Source organism: Pogoniulus pusillus, chromosome 5, assembly GCF_015220805.1.
Source record: "Pogoniulus pusillus isolate bPogPus1 chromosome 5, bPogPus1.pri, whole genome shotgun sequence".
NCBI lineage: Eukaryota > Metazoa > Chordata > Aves > Piciformes > Lybiidae > Pogoniulus > Pogoniulus pusillus.
In genome coordinates this window covers 29,052,645-29,068,362 of record NC_087268.1, presented here as the reverse complement: position 1 = coordinate 29,068,362, position 15,718 = coordinate 29,052,645, and the positions used below count along the sequence as shown (strand labels likewise).

The 15,718-nt window shown below is 40.2% G+C and overlaps 2 protein-coding genes across 10 annotated transcripts in view; one reads left to right on the top strand and one right to left on the bottom strand.

The window, feature by feature from the left end:
* The window catches only part of ST6GAL2 (ST6 beta-galactoside alpha-2,6-sialyltransferase 2), a 60,737-nt gene extending 45,713 nt beyond the window's left edge, over positions 1 to 15,024 (top strand). For 8 of the 9 annotated variants that reach the window (XM_064143638.1, XM_064143637.1, XM_064143645.1 and 5 more), the window contains one exon: positions 12,104 to 15,024. In XM_064143638.1, coding sequence (XP_063999708.1) covers positions 12,104 to 12,372 — 269 coding nt within the window. In that variant the 3' untranslated portion in view covers positions 12,373 to 15,024. Of the gene's footprint in view, positions 1 to 9,880; positions 9,985 to 12,103 lie in introns of those variants that run through there. The other variant, XM_064143640.1, reaches the window with a different exon arrangement.
* The window catches only part of LOC135175482 (pinopsin-like), a 96,965-nt gene continuing 90,333 nt past the window's right edge, over positions 9,087 to 15,718 (bottom strand). The window contains exon 4 of the mRNA XM_064143647.1: positions 9,087 to 9,314. Within this exon, the coding sequence (XP_063999717.1) occupies positions 9,087 to 9,314 (228 nt within the window). The remainder of the gene's footprint in view (positions 9,315 to 15,718) is intronic.

Here is a 15,718-nt window from a genome sequence, read left to right as displayed (position 1 = left end):
AGAGGAGGGGTCAGGAGAGGAAAGGGAGAAAATTTTGCAGATCAGTAGTGGTTGTTCTCTACAGGTTATGTACTAAATAAGGCACAACTCTCAAATGCTGTAGTAATACCACATTTTGTGTCCATTCACATAGTTTTAAACCTTTTAAAGATGTCACTGCTTCCAGACACTTCTGAAGTGTTAACATACAGCACACACTTACAGAGGTCTAAAACCAGGTGAGATGAATACTAACTCACACAGATCAGCTTCCTCCAAGAACAGAACTTCTTCATTGGATTCTTCTCTACTGAGTTCTAACCTACAGGTGTTCCTATCATTGTTCTTTTTTGTCATGTCAGCCCACAGCAACCCATCCAACACCAGTGCCAGACTGCACCTTAACAGTGCTGCACACAGACCCACATCTGACCAGTCTTTTACACTAGATTTGTCTTAACATTATTTTCTACCCAGCCTAGTGAGAGATGTCATTTCAGGACATCCTTGAAAGTAGGCTGGACACCATTGTCTGTCTGACTGAAGCCTGTTTGTGAGGTTTTACCTCTGGGGGTATGCCATGCCCAGGAAAGATAACTTGTCATGGACAAGTCACTCCATTAGTGTGGTGTGTTCTAGCTGGAATGAATAATTGCTAAGAAAACAGAGGATGTTTTTCATAGGAAGAGATTCACCAAATTAAAACAAAACTCTTATTTTAATCTGGGAGTCTTTCTTCAGCTTGTTTACCAAGACAACAAGCTTGTAGCTTGTTCTGTGGCTTGTAGCTTTGCCTTACTTGGCTAAAATTACTCCTTATTATAAATTACTTACTTTTTGTCTTCCTAATCTAGTAGATGAGCTTTGCAAACCCATTCTTGCATCATTTTAACATCATTTTACAAGCTGCCACCTTCATGCTTTGTAACACAACTCTGCACACTATACTCATCATCTTGCATTGGTGTTAGGCAGTTGCTGTGGTGGATTTTTGCAGTTAAATTTGTTGGATCGCAGTTGGCTGAAAACTGGTTTATTAAATGAGTATTGGTATTTTTACATCTTCTCTCGGACTTTGATCTACTCCATTTTACTCAGAAGTATTGTAATCATCCATTCACCAAATCTCAGACTTGGATTCCACTGGCAAATCCTAAATTGACAATTGAGACAACATCACTGTTAGTAGGGCAGGATTTGCCCTATCTTTTGGAAGCAGACATAAGTCTTACCTCTTCCTGTTAATAATACTATTTCTTACTGAAATACAAACTTGCTTCTCTTTCCCTTTTTCTGAACATGGCTAAGCTCAGTTTTTAATTGAGGCCAACTATTTGGCAGTCCCTATTTTTACCATTCCCTTGGAAGAAAACTGTTCCTATACCCTCCTTGGTAGCTTTTGTAAACAACCTAGTTCTGACCTTAAACTTTTGTCGTCTGAAGACCAAGGCTAAAACTGCTTCCTTGAGTTTCTCAAGACCACCATTCTGTGTCCATCTGATAGGATGGTGCATTCACAATTAGAAAGTTTGGTGTTCTTTCTAATAATGTTTACATTATTATACAGGCTTCTCTAGAAAGATTGTTCTCCTGACCATTGTTTACTAAACTGTATTTGCTATGAATTCCTATTTGCCATAGTCCATCAGTACACTTGTTTGTTTTGCCTGAGATTCACCTTTTGCTTGAAATTCACAGTTACCTGTCATTACATACCCAACAGCTTTTGCCTTTTTAAAAAGCTACTTGAAAGCTCTGATGTGGTCTTTTGTTGTTTTTTTTTTAACTCCCAAATGCAACCATGATCTGTGTAGGTTTTTACATTGTAGGTTGTGTGTGTAAATGGGAGTCTTTGCTCTGTGTTGTAGCTTTTGGCGTTAACATGAACCACTGAAGGCAAAATGATAACTGAACCCGGATCGCTTTATTGTTAGGAGAGAGAAAGGCTTGTTTGAGGCTTTACAGTTGACATTATAGATTTAACAGTTATGCATCATTAATAGCTGATAACATTATTTTGATCTTCATTTGCATGCATTGAGACAATAGTACAAGCAAGACTATCATTGTGCTGCAATGGTAGCAGATCATTTTATGACTAAGAATTTTAATTTAAAATGGCTTCAGTGAGCATGTAGAATAGAACAATGCAGCTGCTCTCCATCTCTGCTTTGAATAAATACACTTGCATGAACTGAAAGAAACAATATGACACATTAAATGACTTGCCTTTCTTACTGTTACTTACTCAGCTGTTTACAAGCAGTTGGTAAAGGAACAGAAAAGAATAGTGTTTACTCTTTCCAGCTCTGTTTTGTTCAAGTGTTATCACACAAATAAATAATACCTCCAAATGCAGAAGCTTTAAATTCTTATTGTAATGAAAAGCTCTCTGAAATTCGAGTATCTCCCACTTCCTGAAATAGGGATAAAAGCAGAAGTTCTCTTCTTACAGCACCCCAAATCGCATTAAAAGAAAAAGTTCACTACTCTATCAGCCAGATTTGAATAACACATTTAAAATTGTATGATATTACTGAGCAGCATTTTCCAGTCTGCTCATGTTACAGCATATAATATTGTGATTACTGTACAGCATTTTGTATTCAGTGTTAAGTGATAAACACGTAGTTTTCTAGGTCTGTTACATAATGTGAGTATCTATGCATCAAAAATTACAAGTACTACACAATTTATTCAGTCTAGGCACAGGGCCATTGGTGACAATTACCTTCCTTAGTATGTATGATTTTCTTGTGGTCAGTATTTGTCATAGTTCATCAACTAAACAGAGGTGAAAGAATCCTGGTTTAGAAATGTCATATTTTTTTTAATCAGGGCTTCCTTTGTGTTCCAAAGAATAACTGAGACACATCTGGCCCAGTTTCAGGGAGTGACAGATTTTTCCTGTGGTACCTGAAATGCAATTAGAAACACTACAGAAGTAGATTAACGTATAGGAGACTATATATTCTAAGTGCATTGTGGTTCTTTGTAAAGCTTTCAAGTGCAGAGTTTATCAAGCATGACCTCACTAGTGTGTCTAGCTAAACTTTCTTTTTTCTGTAACTAAATTTGTGCTGTGTGTGAAATGAGACACATTACAAGTGTAATAATCAGATTATGTATATTTAAATGCTTCCAACATCTCTTCAGACTTTGTTAAAATGATGCTGAGTTCTTCGTGAATGTTTGAATTGCACTTATTATTCTAGATGCTTTTGTGCACCATCTGTTGCATTCAGGTTTATTAAACTGTGTTTTATTTACTTGTAAAGTGGAGAACATCCAGTTAAATTGGCATGCTAACCACAAAGCCTAATTGTACTGTACACGAGATGCGCATTGGAAATTCAAAACCTTCTGAGTCATTAAAATTATCAAGGACAAATTGAAAAACATTCCTTTTGATTAGAATCCGTAGCATAAGTTCATTTGTATAAACCACCCATGCAAGGAATTTAGTCTTTATTTAATTCTAGTTTAAATCTTTTCAGTGCAGATTGTGAAAGCTCAGGATTTTGTGCCGATTGATCTGAGTTTAAACCTTACCCAGCACTTCCTGACACTGTAGATATCTGCCAAATAAGGGGGGTGGAAAAGAAAGAGTAATAAATATTTTTAAGGATTTTGAAATACTAATATATAATATTTTGAAATAATCAGCACCTAATGTACTGTTATAACAAACTTGCAGGTTGACTGTTTCTCCGGTGGCTACATAATTTCGTTGGAATAATGTATTTTAAAGTGTTTTACAAAGAATATCTTATGCTCACAGTCCTTTCTTTGGTGTCTGATGCAATATTCAGGAACACTGCCATTCCACTGTAAAACCTTCATAAAGCACACCTTTGAATCATAGGATCATAGAATCAGTCAGGGTTGGAAGGGACCACAAGGATCATCTCGTTCCAACTCCCCTGCCAAGGGCACGGACACCTCACACTGTAGTAGAATGATCTACTGTTGTCCATATCAAGGACAAGAAGGTCATTGGGAGCAGTCAGCATGGTTTTACAAAAGAGAAGTCATGTTTGACCAACCTGATAACCTTCTATGAGGATGTAACCAGGTGGATAGATGATGATAGAGCAGTGGATGTGCTTTACCTTGATTTCAGTAAAGCATTTGACACCATCTCCCACAGCGTCCTCACAGCTAAACTTAGGAAGTGTGGTCTGGGTGATGGAGTAGTGAGGTGGATTGGGAACTGGTTGAAGGAAAGAAGTCAGAGAGTTGTGGTCAACGGGCCAGAGTCTAGCTGGAGTCCTGTAACTAGTTGAGTTCCTCAGGGGTTGGTACTGGGACCAGTATTATTCAATGTATTCAGTAATGACCTGGATGAGGGCATGGAGTGCACTGCCAGCAAGTTTGCTGAGGACACCAAGCTGGGTGGAGTGGCTGACACACCACAGAGTTGTGCTGTCATTCAGAGAGACTTAGACAGGCTGGAGAGTTGGGCAGGGAGAAATTTAATGAAGTTCAGCAGGACCAAGTGTAGAGTTGTGCACCTGAGAAAGAACAATCCCATGTATCAGTATAGGTTGGGAACTGACCTGCAGTGAAGGGGAGAGTCCTTGGGAGTCCTGGTGGATGGAGTGATGGTCATGAGCCAGCGTTGTGCTCTAGTGGCAAGGAAGGCCAGTGCCATTCTGGGGTGTATTAGAAGTGATGTGGCTAGTAGGTCAAGAGAGGTTCTCCTTCCCCTCTACTCTGCCCTGGTAGGGCCTCATCTGGAGTATCGTGTCCAGTTCTGGTCTGCCCAGCTCAAGAAGCACAGGGAACTGCTTGAGAGTCCAGCGCAGAGCCACAGAAATAATTAAGGAAGTTGAACATCTTCCTTATGAGGAGAGACTTAGGGAGCTGAGGCTCTTTAGCTTGGAGAGGAGGACACTAAGGGGTGACCTCATTCATGTTTATAAATAGGTAAGGGATGAGTGCCAGAAGGATGGAGCCAGCCTCTTGGTGATGCCCAGTGACAAGAAAAGGGGCAGTGGGTGGAAGTTGAGGCATAGGAGGTTCCATGTGAACCTGAGGAAGAATTTTTTCACTGAGGGTGACAGAGCACTGGAACAGGCTGCCCAGGGAGGTTGTGGAGTCTTCCTCTCTGGAGATATTCAAGAACTGTCTGGATGTGTTCCAGTGTGATCTTCTCTAGGTAATCCTGCTCTGTCAGGGGGCTGGACCAGATGATCTTTCAAGGTCCCTCCCAGCCCCTGACATTCTATGATACTATAAAACAACTTTTCTACACACAGACAGAAGTATTTTGAGTTTTTCCATGTTCCCAGCTGTAGTCCAAATGGAACTTTTGAAAATCCAGTCAAGTGAATTAGCACAGATTCAAATAGCCTGTAGAGAAATACCTTAAATTTTAATGTGTGGTTGTACCAATTGTGTTTGCCAAAGCTAAAATCATACTAGATACCCTGACTACTATGAAAATTTGATTGGATATTTAAGATCTAAAAGTTTTAAAGCTGAAGCAGAAGAGACCTGGAAGAGACCCAGAAGTTGTATTCTGAGCTGCTTGCTGGTTTCACAGTCAGGCTTGCAGTATTACTTTTGCATGCTTCAGTAAACTTCTGAAAAGATTCAACAGCTCCATTTCCATCCTTGGAAGTTTTCAGTACTGGGCTGGACAGCACCCTAAGAAACCTGATCTATCTTCTCTGGTTCCTCTGCTCTGCAAGGGGACTCTGAACTGCCCGCACATTTCCCTTCAGACCCCTCCTCAGATCTCACTCACACTGGCAATATTTCCACTGGTTTGCACTGAAGCTTAATAGGTTCTTGACCAAATACCATAGGCAGTATAGTAATACTGCTGTAATACTGCTATTACTACATTAATCCAATTAATCTAGCTTCTAGTAAGCTTTTTTAGGGCCCACCAATGAAAAGCATACTTGGAGCTGTGCCTCATGGATTTCTCAGTGTTCACTTTAAGGACTGCAGCCTTTTTTGACGTTTGCCTATAAGCTCTCCCTTTCAGGTTTTACTTTTTCTTCAGTTGTGCATATCTTCTGGCCTTTCCTAAATACTCTGTAGTTCGCTGCTTTCACTCCTATTTCCACACCTTAATCCTTACGAATGTAATAAAAGCCATCTCTTCTCTGATGAATCCTTGCACAGAAAATTGAATTCAGATTGTGGTCCATGGTTGGTCAGTAAGGAAACAGAACTAGCTTTAGGTGCCTCTGGTTTAGGTCTGTATTTGTGTTAGTCAGACTCAGACTTCTTAGAGCCAAAAATAGGTACCTCTTGAATATGACTATGAGACTTCTACAGAGGAAATTTTCATCCTGTATTGGGAGTGCAGGTAGAAGTCCTGAAGTACAGATCTCCTTGCTGTGACTCTCCTTGAGTCCCTTCCAGTCCTTAATATCCTGTGACTCATGCTTCCCTTATAGTCAGTAAAAAGAAATGGGAATTTCTGGGGCATAGCTTTGTAATCCATTTTTAAATGTCTGCTCTGGGATGAGTAAACATGTGCTTCTCCCTGTTAGTGCCTGCTTTCTTCTACCAACAGCAAAGGAGCCCATGATACCTATTTCAGGTGTGGATAACTGCACCAGTGGGCACATTTGGTCAGATGAAGCACACCTTGTTGTCATTTTTTCTCATTGTGCTCTTGCAAAAAACAATTAGTTTTTTTTTCTCTCCACAAAGCTCCAGAAGTTTCTGACCTAGGAGAGTGGAGGAGAAGGTGATCGATAGTAAGAGCCAAACTCTTACTGCTCAGTTGCTGCCTTGTTATTGGAGAACACCACCACTTACAGGGAGCAATTCATCCCATCCTAAAGTAGATATTTAAAATGAGTTAGATGAATTGTGCCCTGGAAAAGCCTGTCTCCTGCATTGTCTGTGAAGTGCAATGTAGACTGGCTAGGTCAGAAATTGTTATGAACATCTTAGTGAGATGAGTTCTGTCCAGCCTATAAGGTGCTGGGACAGCGACTGTCTCACAATGCTCATTAGTGTCTCCTTAGGTCATATGTAAGCCAGGCTATGCTGTTTCATATGTAGTAATTGTGCATTGACTGAAACTTAAGGACTGTGAACAAAGACAAATATAGAAATATGGAAACTCTGTACCCTACAGACTATAAACCAGTGTGATCTGCATTCATTCTGGTTGTGGAGCAGTGCTGAGATATGAAACAAACTTGCAGTTGATGCTGAATCAGTCAGTGATGTGAAAAGGATATGGACAAAAGAAATTAGAAGATAGGCATGTCCTGTGAGCGATAGAGGGGGACAAAGTAAACAAAGCTACAGGTTAATACATGTGAGTGGAAATGCAGAGATTCAGCCACAGAGAAGCATAGGAAGCGATGATACAGAGAGAGATGTGTACAGATAACAAGTGGGAAACAATGTAGGGCTTTGCAGAGCAAACTGGCAAGCAAAACAGCTTACAGGAGCAAAATAAGCCAGTAAGCAGTCAGGTGCACTCTTCTTTAGCTTTGAGATTGCATAAAACCCACAAAAGTTCAAATGTAATACAAAAAAATATTTTTAAGATCACCTAAGTGCCAAAAAGTTATTGGCAGTTTAAAAAAGTCATGAGATCACTGAAGATAACTGGAGGAGAAAGGGGGAAATGGGGGGGACTGAGATGTGAGGTAGATGAATATACAGACAGCTTGGCACACTTACACCTGCTGAATACAGATGTCGGTAACTCACTGAAATGTTGCTAACACTAAGCAAAGAGAGAAACTGAGTTAGAGAGTGGTACTGAAATGTAAGACCCATAGCCCAGGGTGCTATGTCAGCAACCCCATTTTAGGTACTTAAGAAGCCAGACATAGCATTAGAAAGTAACTAGAATTAAAACTGAATGTGCCCTAGCACACAGGCTGCTGTAAATGTCTTCACAGCCTAAACTGATGATATTTTTTAGGATGGTCAGTTAATATTTTTTGTGAACTTAGATTACAGTAATGGCTCTACTATATCAGTGGTGTCCTCTGTGGGAGGAGATTCACGTTGTCTAAGGTATGGGGCAGGAATAAACTCAGTCCCTATGTTTGTGAGGACTGTATTTGTATATAGAAAACAGCTTCTTTTCCAGAAAGATCTATTTTTATTTCTCTTCTGCTTTCCCTTCCTTCACCTTTTTTTATTTTTTTCATATAGTACTATCTCACCTTTTGGGTTTGAACCAAACAGCAGGAGCAGATCATTCTGAGAGAGAGTTGGAGGAACTTATGTCCTCAGATTCATGTACATTGAGTGTATAACCGTTCATGTCTTGGAATCTCATACATAGGTGTTTGCAAATAGGAGTGCTGGTTGTGCCACACTGTTGGTCTCTAACAGATAGTCTGTGATGTTAGAGGTGCTAAAGGAGAAAAAATCTGGCACTGACCACTGTTTTTCTTCAGAACAGGGTTTGAGCACTTAAAATGTCCACCAGGTTTGCAGATACCAGAAGTACTTCCATTTCCACTAGGACATATAAGCAACTGTAGCCCAGGGACAATTCTAAACGTAGTAATCTCTACTCATTGTCTTAGCTCACCTTTCAGTTTGTTGACTCTAGACTTCAACACAAAGATGTGCTGGAAATTAGTTGTTAGTACCCAGAAACTAGCTTGTTGAAGAACTGCCTTCCCTTCCTCAAAATATTATTTTCCAGCATGAGCAAAAACTTGAATGAACTGTCAGAAATTATCATTTATGAGCAACCTAATCTGAAATCCTAAGACATGGGTTGGATGGAACAAGGCAAGAAAGGCAAAGAGCTGAACTAGACAGCCCAGCTTGCCTTTTAGATTGATTCTGGAGGACGTTAATCCATGGGTCATTAGAACTAAAACTCTACCACTTCAAAGTGCTTCATTAATCAATTTACAGGAAAGTCAATGATACTGTTTAAAATTCTGTCATTATTGAACCATACCTGCAGTGATGTGGCCATCTTTACTGTTAATAAGGAAATTAATTATAAGAGAGTGCCCATTTTTGTTGTCAATAGTTTTCCTGTCTCTGAAATGGCAATTTCCTTCATTAATTTTAAGGTTAGCTGAGTAATGTGGCAGTGTAATGAAACACACTCTGGTTAAGGCTTGTACTTTCTGTCAGAGCCAATTTTCCTAAGACATTGATGGTACAGTTTCTGAAACTGGCTGCAGGCTTGGCTCTGGCTGCAGGCGAGGAGTCCTTTTACTGTCTGTTTCTGTATGTGGTTCATTATTGCACACATTTCCACCATCCATCCTCTGATTCAGCGGGATAATGGTTACCTTGGAAGGGCAGGTGGGCTCTCCATCAGTGGCCAAAGGAGGCTGGCAGTGGAAAAGCTGACGAAAGCATTTGTAAAACTGAAACAATAAGCATACAATTCTAGACTTAGTTGCTGCAGGCTACAATGCAGAACAGCTCTAACAGCTTGGAGGCAAGGAAACGTGGTTTATTAAGCTCACTTTTTTTTTTGGCTCAAACAGGGATTAAATATTTTTTCGTCATGAATTTGTGTTTCCTGCTGCTTAAGACTAAAGTTCACTTATATTTGTGGCATTGTTCCTTTGAAATTGATACACTTGGCTTTTTGCAGGCCACTCTGCAGAGTGTAAAGCTGTAGAGCAATCTAATACGTTCTCAGAACCTTTCATTTATGATAAAAGAAGATTAATCACAGAAGTAATTGGTTTTCAGTTACTTCACACATCAGGAAGGGAAAAAAAACCATTCTGATAATCTAATGATACACAGCAGGGAGAACATAAGGTTCTTCACATTAGCAAGCCATTGAAACCTCCCTGTTTCCAAGCTACAAACGAAACTTCAGAAAATGGGTTTGCTTAATTAATGAACCAAAATATTTTTTTGTGTTAATTCATTTCGCTTGGGAGCTACCCAAAACACCTCTAATGCTTTATGATTCCAGAGCTGTTGTACAGAAAAAAAAGCAATTACATCAGTTCTCATATGCAAGAGCAAAGCAAGCAGAACAGTAACAGCCATCTCCAGTGAGAGCTGACAGTCACATACAGCAGAGGAGGATACCAGGAGTGCAACAAGTGCTTTGATACATTTTCTACATATATTTACTTTTAAAGTAAAATATTTTTTAAAATATAATGTCTGGGGCTGTCTTGATTCTAATTTAAATTCCCAGAGACCCAAATATATTTGATAGAACCAATAACAATTTTATTCTTCCCCCTTCTTTCCCAAAAGAAAGGAATTAGATGTAGAGAGAGGAGAAGGTAAGCACACCCAAATAAATAATCTCACCCTAATTTGGAAATTAAAAAGAATAAAAGTTTAACAATAAATTTTAAAAAGTATCTAAGGTGGGGAAGTTACAAAGGTATAGAGAAGGGAAAACAAATACAAAATGTGTAAATACAACCAGATTTTGATGGTAAGGGGTTTGTCTGCCTCATGGGTGATGGCCACGTGGTGAAACAAAGAGGAACAGGATGGTGATGCTGGTAGGCAGGGAGCAAGAAAGCTTTTATAGACCTTTAGACAGGAAGGGGGAGTGGGCTAACCATTAATCACCTGGTGGTGTTCAGGCCCACCCCTGGGGAGGGGTCAAGACCACCTAGGGTCAGGTTCAAGGTCACTCCCCTTAGAGGGTTAACCCTGTACAGGGGCTTACTTTGTTGTCTTCCTTTCATGTGGCTACTTGAAACAGAAGGGGCTCCCAGACAGTGTGATTGATGAGAAAGTGTTGCAGTTTAGACAGTGCTGCGGCTCAGTATCTGGTATCAGCCCCTCTGAAAATGTGCAGCCATAAGAGTAAGATTTCTTTCATTTTGAATCTATAAATATCACCTGGTAGTATGGATTTACACTTGTGCTAGAGGAAAACAAAGTTTGCCTAAGCCCACTTTACCTCCCTCCTGAATCTGTTCTTTTGATCTTGAGTATGGAATAAAGAGAGTAATAGCATCTCAGCACTGCACCTAAGGTCGAAGTGATCCTTCACTTGGCTTTAAGCAGGACATTTATTTCCATGTGGCCTTTCTTAGCCATTGCTGACAGTGCTGATGATACTATGCCATTGACATGTGGCAGGAAAAAATGAGTTGACATTTTGTGGATTTCCTTGCTGAGCAGAAGGCAGTCAGAGGCTTTGCTGCTTTGTGCCACTACTATGTGGCTGGTATTTCTTTACCTGCCCTTCTGTAGGCTGCCTTCTAAATCATATCTTCCTGCCTAAAGAGAAGGAAGTGGACGGAAAAAAATGCAATCATCTCAATTCCAAACTAAAAAAGACCAACACTGTAATGGGGTGGAGATGTTACACGTTGTACATTGATACCTTAATATTCCCAGTGATGAGAGTGAACTATCCAAAAGTTATGTTGTCAAGGGAGGAAACATGGGTGATAGTGGCCTATCTTTCTGTTCTTCCTTCCCCTTGCCATGGTGTAAGAAAAAAAAAGGAAGAGCAAATTACTCAGGTTCTTCATAGCCTTGAAGATTAGTGTGCATGTAAATAGCTATGATTTGCAAGACATAAATATCCAAAAGAACAGAGAAAGATATGTCTGGATTTTTTTTTAATCTCCTTTACAAGGCAGGTTAAACTGTGGAAATGGTAGAAGTGCCAAGAACCTCTCCTTAAAAGCATGAGACAGCTGTGTTGTCTGTGTGTGTTCTGTATTCTGCAAGTGAATGTAAAGACCTGATCTGTCTTGCCAAGCACATTCAAGAACTGATAATATACAAGAAAACAAATAAAAGTGATCAGTTGACTCAAAAAAAATCAGCTTGAAGCTGCATTAGGTCCCAGATTATTGTGTGCAATGTTCTGTGGACAAGACAGGGTAGATGGGGAAAGGTGGGAAAGAGAAAGAGTAATCTTCTCGCTCAGGGATGCTGATGGCGGTGTGCAAGCCCTTTACGGGGTTTTCACTCTTTCCTTGTTGTTGTCCTACACTGTGAACTCTACAAGGATTGCAATCTTTATGCATCAGGGGCAAGCAAAAACTGCTTCAGTGAAAGGCGCTGTCACTTCATGCAATCATTTTGCAGAAGTAATGCTTAGGGTGTGCAATGGCAAAGGGAACACAAAACCAGATTGGTTAACTTCAGGGAAATTACAATGAGAACAGTGAAACCTGGGTTTGACCTCTGTTTTCACTTTCTGCTCCAGGTATCCTCATCATGATGTCCATGTGTAACGAAGTGCACGTGTACGAATACATCCCTTCGGTCCGACAGACGGACCTATGTCACTACCATGAACTCTACTATGATGCAGCATGTACCTTAGGGGCCTACCACCCACTGCTCTATGAGAAGCTGTTGATACAGAGGATGAACAAAGGTTTGCAGGATGATCTGTATCGTAAAGGGAAAGTCATTTTGCCAGGGTTCAAAGCTGTCAAGTGCCCCGAACGAAGTAATTTCCCAGGCTTATAGAAGAGAATCCTTCAGAAACAATGTGCAATAAGGTACTACTGTTGTACTATAAACAAGAAGAGAATACTTGAAAAATGTATCTAAGACCAATCCAGTCTTGAGTCTATAAATTGTAATTAAGTAGCAGGCATGAGACATACTTCTTTTCTGAACCTGAGTATTTATTATTGCTTTGCAAACAGTTAAGGAAAAAAAATGCTTAGCTCATGAAAGGTGCAAGGGACATACTTAGGCAGAAATGTAATGTACTGTTGTGGGTGTGACTGTCAGAACAGAATTTGTGGTCTCTTATGCCACATATGCTAGACTATAACTTTTGTTTCTCACATGAACTTATTTAACCGTCAAACCTAGCATTGTGAAACAGCCTCTATTGTACGTGTACAGAGTGGCCAGTTGAACAATGCAGCATCTCTCATGGCTCCATGGGAAGGAATTTCACACTCTCCAAGGTTGATGTCATCACTACCCCAGCTATGCAGTCACTGATGAGCAAACTTTAATTCCTCAGACACAGGTTCAGCTACAGACCTCCAGCTGTACAGGGGGGCTTATGGTTGGCCATGAGGTCAGTGCAGATGGAGGTGGCTGTACAGACAGCTAAGCAAGTTAAACTACTGGATGTATTTTTGATGCCAAATCCCCATGCTTGCTCTGACTGCATAAGGCAGAGAGAAAAGAGAAATGGCTCAGTTTTTTTGAGTGCAACAAACGTATTTGTAACCCATTCAGGAGAAATCTCTCTCTGGGAGGCCTACCAGGGAAGTGTAAGTGAGATGGAAGCGATGCCTTCCCCTGGTCTGCACAGATAAGGCAGATGTAGAGGAAGCTGAGGGAGGCTATGCAGCACAGAAGGCAAGTGCAGAGGGACTTTAGCTTTCTGCAGCAGGTAGCATTCAGAATTACAGACATAATTTGTTAGGTATGTCACTGGGTTCCAAATCAGACTCACTTGTTCACAAGTTGCTGCTGTTAAGAAAGCATAGGGAGTTTTCTGACAAGATCAGGGCTTTTTATTTAACAGTGAAAAGACTGTGCCCCAGAGAAGCTGTATTGCCTCAAAAAACGAGACTGTGGATTGTGTATGGAGATAATTTGTTATTTTCCTCTGTAACATACAATGAGAATTTTTTCTAAGGCACTTTTAAAAATCTGCCTAGTTACTAATATATTTAAAGCATTATCTTTTCTTGGCAAGACACGAATTCCAGATTTTCCAACTGGCAGGAGGTTAATGTTTTGATATATTATTTTTTCACAAAGCTACACCCTTTCTCTTAGGGTAAGGTCAGCAGGAATGTATGTACACAAAAGCACAGCTGTATTCTACCCATACCCATTTAGAAAAAGGCTGAGAGCTCAGAGGGGCATTGGAAAGAATAGCTGAGTGATCGTGGTGGAAAGTATTTTTTGCTTTGCCTCAAAAAGCAGAAAGGCAGGCGAAGAGTGCACACAATACTGATAACTATTTCCTCAAATAGTGTAAATATAATCACAGAATACTTTTTTCTCTCACTCTACTCTTTGGAGGTCTGATGAATTTTCTTCCTCAAAAGTAAAGAATATGTGTCTGACATAACCTTCTTTTCCCATATAGCCTCTTAATTTGGGCTTTATGATCCTCTTCAGATTCCTTTTGTTGACATGAAGTATGTCCAGATGATCTAAAAACTGTACTTCTGTAGTGTGAACAGTTATCTCCATAAAATCATTTTGGTTCATGTCAAAATGAGTAAGTTTTACTCATACTAGCCTTAGACTCTAGATATATTACATAATTCCTTTTAATGCCATGGAAGCAACTTTTATTCCTACAGTTAATAACACTGTTATCTAGTTTTTTGGAGAATAGCTAATCTACATAAGACTAATCTGTGTTTCCATATGGTTGGTGCCCTAATTGCAAAACATACAAGGTTTGAACGGTGCATTCAAACGTGTTGTTCTTTCCTATAAGCTGGGGTAGCTACCCCATGTTTGTAAAGCAAGGCAGTTGATTAGCTTTCTAGAGCTAGTGAATATGCTATTTTTCCATAAAATGGAAATCCTCAAATTCTGGAGGGAAAAAAAAAAAAGGCACATTACTTTGATTGGTTTGCAAACACTAATCTGTAACTTTGATTTTCACAAAGTAGACAAATACTAACTGCATTGCTCAACTGCCCACAGCAGGATTGCGTTGTGTTATTCTCCCAATAATCTGTCAGGTGATCAACATGAGAGTTACACAGATTAAGGCAAATGAAAGAGTTTCATGTAACAAGTACAAAGTGTACCTACTTAATACATCATTTCAATCTTAATGCAGAACCAAGTCTGAGATGTTATAAAACGAACCGTGTATTTTTAATTTATGGGACTGTACACCTTCAAGCCCTCCCAGCAGAAGCTTTGCTGTATCCTCATTTATACAGCAGTGCTCCTTCCACAAGTGCAAATGTGGGTGCTGTAGCACCATCACCTCAGAAGATGCTGCAGAGCTGGGCTGCAAATGCTTGCTTGCTCACAGAGGAAGACGACCAACTTGTGATGCCCATCTCGGAAAGATAAGCATCCCTGGCATGGCTTCCCAACACTGATTTCCACTGTGACGTTTCACTGGTCTGACTGCTCAAACACCTTTTGGCTCCTTAAAGAGTTTCTACTCCTGTACCTTGTCTTGTCGTTCTTTGTTTTTTTGCCCAAGTGCAAGTGTGCCTGATTTGCTGAGGGCTCACTTTTGCTTGCTGCAAGAGAGAAAGGGGCAGAAATAAAGGGGCAAAATAAATGACCTGCAGAGGTGCTCCCCTCACCACCGCTTACGTGCCATGGCATTGGCATTGCTGGCTTTTGTAAGAATCCAGCAAGTATTTTGGCATTGATTAGCATTTCCCCATCCACTGCAGGAGAGAGACTGTGTTTAGTGTATTTCAGATGATGAGTGTGCAGTGACACTGAGCCATATATCTTTCAATAATAAGTGCTGGGGTTAGATGCATTATTAAATGCAGACAATATGAAATGAAATGGATTTTCCCATTCAGATTGTGAATTTCTGAGCGACAAAAATACAGACATGGCTTTGTAACTCTCCCAAACCTAGTTCTCATCAGCCAAGCAAATGCCTCTGCTAGTGAACCCCTGAGCTCCCTTCACACTTGTTGCAATAATGCAGGTTTAAAAATCTAAGGAGTTCTACTGACAAGTAGGAGTAAGTTGCCTTTAAAAGTTATTGAGCCTAACTGCTGTGCCCTGGTGCTGTAGTCCGTGGTTGCACTTAGCTGAAACAAACCAGAAACACAGCAGCAGCTTAAGGAAATGTGCTGAGTTGATGCTGAATTTCATTATGCTCTTTTTTCCACTGTGA